We start from the raw sequence: 8,672 nt of genomic DNA on the forward strand, positions 1-8,672 counted from the left end.
TACTCTATGCTACTTTCTCCCCACCCCCCCCCCCCTTGAGCTTATCTCTCCACGCTTCAGGCTCTCTGCCTTTATTCCTGATGAAGGGCTTTTGCCCGAAACGTCGATTTTGCTGCTCGTCTGAATTGCTGTGCTCTTCCAGCACCACTGATCCAGAATCTGGTTTTCAGCATATGCAGTCATTGTTTTTACCTCGTTGAAATTACCCATAGTGTCCAGGGGAAGGGCAGGCTAGGTGGGTTAGCCATGAGCAATGCGGGGTGATTAGGTGGGATGCTCTTTGGAGGGTCAGTATGGACCCAATGGCCTGTTTCCTGGCTGCCAACTGAAACACAATCGATGTGCATTTTTCTGCTATCATATTGCATCGTGTTTATATTTGGTATCGACAATCATTGCTGGCATAAACTATTTGACAACAGATGAAATTCTGCTTGCAGAACTGTGTCCTCATTACAGGAGTTCAGATAACACTTACAAACAACTTGACTTACAGTGTTCTGCAACATCACCCAAACTGCTCGATTAGTTTCCTGTCTTGAAATCACACAATGGGTTCCATTATTTTCCAATCAACCTGTAAAATACTTCAGTAAAATAGCAAGCCAAGAATCACCAAATACTCCTGTATCTATTAACCCTTTCAAAGCAAAAAAATTCCTATATGTGTACCAGCCATTCCCTGCAGACAGCATTTTATCTTATAAATTGTTAAGAGTAAAATCTATTCAAAATATGTAACCTTTGTACTTTCTGTGGTGGGGAAAGGTCTCCCATGCATGTATCAGCTGAACGATGTCCCTAAGGTGTCCTGCAGTTCAGCTAGGACAATTAAGCCTCCCAGCAGGTTCTTGTACATGGGGATAGGGAGAGAGGCTTGCTATTCCTTTGCAACTGAATTAATTCAGTAATGATAGGATTAACCTAACTGTTATCAGCTATGATGAAATGCAGCAGGCAGTGGGTATGAAATATTTATGAATGGGGAAATGATATGGTGCACTGCAGTGCAGTAAGGGAGAAGTAACAGTTCTAGAAAACCAAAGCAGCACAACCATCCATTAATTACACGAAGCAGACACTAAAACTTGTTGCCATGGAAACAGAATATTCCAGTGCTGTTCTTCACTTTACTTGCTCTCATCTAATGTGTTCTATTGCTTTTCAATATAGGACTTTGTGAGGCAAAGAAGATTTCTTTTAACAAAAATAGAGCTTTCATTGAATTTCAGTCTTCGGAGTTAACCCTGGCACTGACTTGCTGCCATTCAGATTACTTTCCAAGCAAACAGGTTGATTTATCTTCGAGCAGATGATGCATTGTACAAGGGATGCCAAATCCATTTGAATGTCACAGAGCAATGCCACAAGGCTGCCTTGCTACTCCACAATTAACGTTTTTTTCCTTCATGGCATGATTAATTGATTAATGCTGACCAGCAATCATTGATTTGTTTCAATGTGGGATATTATGGTGGAGAAGAAAGGATTTTACTGAGAACAAGCAAATTATTAATTTCAAGAATTTCTCTTTTACTTTATCCTACTCTAAAAATGTAGCAGTTACTTTCCTTTAAAGTTGACGAGTCTGCAGTGTAAAACATTCAGGGGCATACATGTATTATGTAACAAATCCCTTAATGGACATCCTTTGCTCTCAGGTTATTGCTATTATTACCATTCCTTCCAATTTCAGCCATTCAGTAATTTACTGGTGTATTAATATGGAGGTCATTTCACCTCAGGCCCAATGGGTCCAACTTTCACTTTGGGCAGAGACACAGTTGTGGATTGGAGTTGGGTCCATCCTGGGTGAAGATCATAGACAGCTGCAGCATTACCAATGTGGGCTAATTAGAAAGCCCACATAATTTCTTCAGGATTTTGCCCCAATTCTCTCTGAAACTCATTCATCAACACCATCACCCAACTGCTCCTTGTGTCACATCCCTGCCCTGAGCCAACTTAATGCCAATCCCAATCAAGACATCTCCTTCCATTCCTTCTTTCATTTAACATGTATGTTCCCGACATTCAATGCCAACTTACCCAGTATGCACCATAGACAACCCTCAGGAGCAATTTTGGGATGAAATAAATAGTGAGATATCTAGTGCAGCCATCCATTATATTTTTAGAAGATAGAACATAGAACAATGCAGCACAGGAATGGGCCACGATGTTATACTGAACATGACTCCCAAATTAGAAAAACATGTTCATTCATGACAGTACATTACAAACTTATAAATCTGCTCAAGTGCTTAATGGCTTGTAAAAGCAAACAAACTTGTATTCATAACTCTGAATCAAAGACAAATAATGTTTAACAACTTCTCAAAATTGTCAATTAAACTACAAGGTTTGAAAACATGCTCCCCCTGTCCCATTTGAGATTATTAATATCTGTGGAGACCAGCCAAGCATTCTTAATGACATAATGATATGTCTTTAGGAAATGTTACCAGCTATTGCAATTGCCAGAATGGATTTCTTTTTCAAATCTCAAATGACACAAGCAGCTTATTTCTTAATTTTTAAAGAACTGGACATTATGTAACTTCATAGTTTGAGATTTTTAATATCTTTGACACAGACAGGCAACATTTTAAAAATTTTAAAGGTCTGACGATTTAAATATGTCACAACTTTAGGATTTTTTTTAACTTCATACTGATACAGGTAGTATTAAAAAAAATATAGGGCTGGCAACATAGGAGCAGGAGTTGGTCAGTCAGCCATCAAGTCTCCTCCAATACTGAAACGATCATGGCTGAGCATCCATTTCAATGTCTTTATTCCACATATGCCTCTAGCCTTCTACATCATTAGTATTTAGAAACCTGTCCATCTCTACTTAAGCATAAGACTGAACTTTCACATCTCCTCAAATCTAGAATCCCAACGACTCTGGATAGGCTGGGGCTGTTTTCCTTGGTGCGTGGGAGGCTGAGGGGTGACCTTTTAGAGGCTGATAAAATCATGAGGAGCATGGAAAGGGTAAATAGACAAGGTCTTTTCCCTGGGGTGGGGGAGTCCAAAACTAGAGGGCATAGGTTTAGAGTGAGTGGGGAAAGATTGAAAAGGGACCTAAGGAGCAACGTTTTCACACTGACAGCGATGCGTGTATGGAATGAGCTGCCAGAGGAAGTGGCGGAGGCTAGTACAATTGCAACATTTTAAAGGTATCTGAATGATTATATGAATAGGAAGGGTTTAGAGGGATATGGGCCAAGTGCTGGCAAATGGAACTAGGTTAATTTAGGATATCTGGTTGGCATGGACGAGTTGGACCGAAGGGTCTGTTTCCGTGCTGTACATCCCTATGACTCCATGACTCTGAGTAAAACATATTTCCTCATCTTCGTCTTAAGTGACTTGCCCCTTTATTTTGAAATTATGTTCCTAGTTTTAAGATTCACCAGCCAGTGGAAACATCTCACCTGTATCTATCCTGTCTGTTTTGTAAGTTCCGAAAAGATCACCTCTCGTTTGTTGAATCTCTTGAGAATTTAAGCCAAGTTCCTCTGATCTCTCTTTAAAGGACAGTCTTGCCATTTATGAGAACAAGTCTGATAAATCTTCGTTGCATTCCCTCTGCACCACTAATATCCTTCCTAAGGGAAGAGGACCAAAACTGAGTGCAGTGATCAAGTTTGGTCTGACCAAACTTCAAAATAGTGGAAGCAAGACTTCACTGCTTCTAATTCTCTTGGAATAGAAATGTGTGAACAGGAGTAGAACATGCAGCCTGTTGAGTTTGCTCCAACATTGAGGACAACCATGGCTGGTCGTTTATTTCAATGTCTTTTACTTTATGATATCTCCATATCATTTTAGGTCCCTGGTATTTGGAAATCTGTCAATCTCTGCCTTTAAACATGCCCAAAGACTAATAGAATTTTTAAATATAGAATCCTTACAGTGTGGAAACAAGCCATTCAGCTCAACAAGCCCACACCTACTCTCTGAAGAGAAGCCCACGCAGACTCACCCCCTTCCCCATCCTATCACTGCATTTCCCATGGCTAATCCGCATATCCCTGGACACCATGGGCAATTTAGCACAGCCAATTCACCTAATCTGCACATCTTTAGACCGTGGGAGAATCCAGAGCAAACTCCACACAGACGGTCACCCAAGGCTGGAATCAAACCTGGGTCCCAGTGCTGTGAGGCAGTGGTGCTAACCACTGAGCCACCATGCAGCTCTCACAGCTGTGGTGTTGAGAATTCTAAAGCTCAGTAACCATCTGATTAAACAAAAACTTCTCCTCATCTCAGCTCTCAGTCTTTTCTGTCTTACTTTGAAATTGTGTTCCGCTTCCCCCCCACCCCCCACCACCGCAACTGCCCGCACTGCTTTATACTTCCCCGGCCAATGACAATTGACTGCAACTATAATGATACTGAAACCTCCATATCTGAGCAATCGAGTAAAATACGTTATCCATTGAGGCCTCTTCTGGAGTATTGTGTTCAGTTCTGGTCACCCTGTTATGGGAAGCATATTATTAAGCTAGAGGGGATTCAGCAGGGTGTTGCCAGGAGTGGAGGGTTTGAATTATAAGGAGAAGCTGGATAGGCTGGGACTTTTTCACTGGAGCGTAAGAGGTTAGAGGTGACGTTATAGAGGTTTATAAAATCATTAGGCGTATAAATAAGGTGGTTTTCTTTCCCTAGGGCGGGGATTTCAAGACTAGGGGGCATATTTTTCGGGTGAGAGGATTAAAGATTTAAGAAACACGAGGGGTAATGTTTTTACACCAACAGTGGTTCATGTGGGGAATGAACCTCCAGAAGAAGTGGTGGACGCAGGTACAGTTACGTTTAAAAGACATTTAGATACGTACGTGAATAAGAAAGGTTTGGAGGGATGTGAGCCAAGCGCAGGCAAGTGGGACTAGTTTAGTTTGGCATGGACTGGTTGGACCAAAAGGTCTATTTCCATGCTCTATGCTTGATCCTCCACTCTTTCCTCCCAACGTGTTTTCTGTTTTGTGTTCTGCAGGTACCAAGAAAATCTGCGTGGTCTCCGCAGTCAACGGAACAGCCCTCCTTCAGTTCCGAGGAAGCAATCACTGATCACCTACAGGAGGCACTGACAGGGCTGCCTCCCAAACTCTCCACCAGCTCGGATATGACACCTCGGTGACTACTGTGCCCAGATTTGAATCGGGAGAACCTGCAGGTTGACATATCACTGCCATGCTTTCACAGCTGGTTGAGGAAGAAATGCCCAGTTCGCTGGCACTCTGAGGACGGTTCAGCACCAGGCAGGAGAGGACCCTGTGGTGCGGCAATACAGTAAACTTCATGGAACTGCACAAGCAGACTCAGGAGCATGAGCACAGCCAATCCACCTAACTGCACATCTTTAGACCATGGGAGAATCCAGAGCAAACTCTACACAGACAGTCACCTGAGTTTGGAATCGAACCTGGGTCCTGGTGCTGTGAGGCAGTGGTGCTGGGTCAACTGACTTGACGGTTGGAGGATTCCACCAATACCTGTTTGCTAATTCCTGTGACAAGCATTTGAGTATCTGGCTGCCTCCATGGAAAGATCAGTGGTTGTCATGAAGAGCCAGGCCCAGCACTCTCAGAGTTTGCTGAATACATGCACAGATCTGCAGTCCATCATTCTAGCTGTTGGTACTCAGCAAGGCAACCATGGTGTGGGGTGGGGAGGGGGTGGGGACGGGGGAGGGTTGTTGGGGAGGTCAAAGGACCTTTAACCTGACTCCAGAAACCCCTTTCTGACTCCAGACTCCAGAAACCCCTACTGCCTACAGGGCAGTACCTGTAGGCAACCAACCAGTGAAGGAACAATGCACAGGTCCCTCCAGAAATGTCCCAGGACACTCCAGAGTTGGCCACATCTTCCACATCCACCTTGCCTTCCTTCCTTGGCTTGAACTCGCAAGGAGGGTGCAAACGCTGGAAGTTGGGATGCTTGGAAAAGAATTAAAATATTGATTTTGTCACAGTGATTAATTTTATTGTTAGAATGGGTACCTCCAAGGGAGGATGTATTGAAAGGAAAAAAAATGTGATTTCACAATAGGATAAGTGTAGCATATATCTTCTGCCACTTATTTCAACACAGTTTATAACGTTTTCTCCAGCAAGTAAATTTTCCTCTTGGGTAATTTGCAACTGAAGCTGTGCATTTTTTTTTCTCCTAAAATGCTGTTTATTTTGGTCTTCATTAAAAAGTAATATAGAAGCAGATGATGATAAATAATTTAAATTTAATCTTCATAATGAAGCTAAGACTAAATGGCAATTGTTAATTTGAAAACATTTGCTAAAAATAGCAAATCTACCAGTTTTAAATATAAAATATCTCTTTATAGTCTTGTTTAAAATAATGAATGTAATATAAAAAATAGTAAGAAATACACTGTATAGGTAGCCAGCATCTTTAAAGAGAAAAGACAGATTAAGGTTCTGAATAAAGATCTTGGTTTAGAAATTTGATACAATAAGTCGTGGTTTTCAGGCACAAAATGGTTACCTCTGCATCCAACATGCTGGGACAGACATGCCTGTTATTGGCAGAAGGCAGGACCAGCTGCCATATTGGAAAAACAAGCATTCAGCGCCGATGTCTGAAACCGGCATTGGATCATTTGCATGTAGCGATATGGGACTTTATGCATGTTGAAAGCCCTCTTTTCAAAATTGGGCAGCTCTGAGCATTAGACCTTGCACATACAGGAAAATGTGGTCTGTATACAGTTTTAATTTTGTCACTAAAGGCTGAAACAGCAAGTTCATTTGCAAAATAATGTGTGCCTGAATCTGGAGCTGGAAGGAACAGGAGTGCTCTTACTGACTGCGATACCGGTGGCAAAAACCATCTCTGGTGTCTGCTCAACTATCTCCCATTCACATCCCTTCTGTCAATAATTTCTCCTCTCTCATCACTTATTTCCAAACATCTCTTCACCCTTGCTCCAGATCACTTTTCTTTTCCCAATTGTGTCCTCCGGCCTGCAGTCACTCCCCACTTCTAATTAATTCTCTGTTGTGGATAGCTTCCTCTTCACTTTCTTGCTCAATAGCCTATGTCTCCTCTTGATTCCTTTCCCATCTCTCTTAATCTCTTCTCCTGTCTCTCTAAACCTCTTCTCACAGAACCTTGAGTTTCCTCTTCACCGATGCTAATGAAACTATTGTGTATTTTAAGGACTTTCTTGTTTCGACCTATTTAAAATTAAAGTTGGAATTTATTTTGTCTTACTTGTAAAAAGAAATTCTGTGGCTTTTCAGAATCTATTTATTGGAAAACCAATACCTTTTAAAAACAATGATTTGTGCTCTTGCTTTTTTGTTCGTTTTCAATTAAAGAACTTGGCTTGTGCTCATTTAGACTCTAACCAGATCTTTAAAAGACAGTGTAGCCCTAATTATAGTTGTGGATAAATGGAGAGGTGACTTGCATGTATAATCATTTTTTGTGTCTTTCAATAAGCAAAGTCACAATATCCAATGTTTGGGAATAGTTGGAAGAGCATGAACAGATGGATGTTATTGTACAATAATTAGATTTAAGGATCGAATTAAATCAGGATTTAATTTACAAATAAATTGCGGTGATTTGTACAGCTTTCCTTTGCCAAACTATGCTGGATCCTGGAAGTCTGTTCTTTTTATTTTCTCTCTCTGTGTGACCTCCTTTTATAACTCCTACATCTATCGTTTCCATCACTTCTGCGTATTTTAGGTGTTAAGGGAGCCCACTGAGCTGATGCCAGTTCATCCAATTAGTTAATCTCCCTGCATTTCCATATAGACTTGAATTTTTTTTTCAAATATTTAGCTAATTTCCTTTTAGAAATTCCCAATAAATCTGCTTCCATCATCCTTGGTACATTCCGGCTCTTAACGGTTAACAATGTATTCCTTTTCCAATTGTCTTTGATTTGTCTCCTTTGGTCACTGACTTTCCAGCCAATGGAAACAGTTTCCATGTATACTTTATGCCAGTACCTCTTACATCCCGATGAACTTGCATACATGCCAACACTGGCGCCACTCTTCAGTCACTGTTATGTGATACATGGCAGACTGCAGAGACTTTCAAGATTTCCTTCCATTCCAGGAAGGCATGTTTAACCTCTGACACAGTGCATAAACTCAGAGGCATAAGCAAAAGATGGGCAGCAAGGTGGCACAATGGTTAGCACTGATGCCTCACAGCGCCAGAGACCCGGGTTCAATTCCCACCTCAGGCCACTGTCTGTGTGGAAGTTTGCACATTCTCCCCGTGTCTGCGTGGGTTTCCTCCGGGTGCTCCGGTTTCCTCCCACAGTCCAAAAATGTGCAGGTCAGGTGAATTGGCCATGCTAAATTGCCTGTAGTGTTAGGTGAAGGGGTAAATGTAGGGGAATGGGTCTGGGTGGGTTGCTCTTCGGAGGGTCAGTGTGGACTTGTTGGGCCGAAGGGCCTGTTTCCACACTGTAAGTAATCTAATATCCAAACTGCAGCCCCATGGCCACACACATACACTCTGACCTCTCAAAAGGCCAGCAACTCAAGTCTGATTTGATATTATATTTTCTGTTCATTGATTTCTTCTGTTTGAGTTTTGTCAAACCAGAGGATTGGGAACAGATTTATTTATTGTGTCGTTGGCTCAGAAGTACATAAAGTCTACCATACTTA

At 41.7% G+C, this 8,672-nt stretch overlaps 1 protein-coding gene across 1 annotated transcript in view; it reads left to right on the plus strand.

Annotated features, from left to right (window-relative positions):
• The window catches only part of fars2 (phenylalanyl-tRNA synthetase 2, mitochondrial), a 496,334-nt gene extending 490,940 nt beyond the window's left edge, over positions 1-5,394 (plus strand). Inside the window, exon 8 of the mRNA XM_043719495.1 lies at positions 5,012-5,394. Within this exon, the coding sequence (XP_043575430.1) occupies positions 5,012-5,105 (94 nt within the window). The 3' untranslated portion in view covers positions 5,106-5,394. The remainder of the gene's footprint in view (positions 1-5,011) is intronic.
• The last annotated feature ends 3,278 nt before the right edge of the window (positions 5,395-8,672 follow it).

This window comes from Chiloscyllium plagiosum, chromosome 29, assembly GCF_004010195.1.
Source record: "Chiloscyllium plagiosum isolate BGI_BamShark_2017 chromosome 29, ASM401019v2, whole genome shotgun sequence".
NCBI lineage: Eukaryota > Metazoa > Chordata > Chondrichthyes > Orectolobiformes > Hemiscylliidae > Chiloscyllium > Chiloscyllium plagiosum.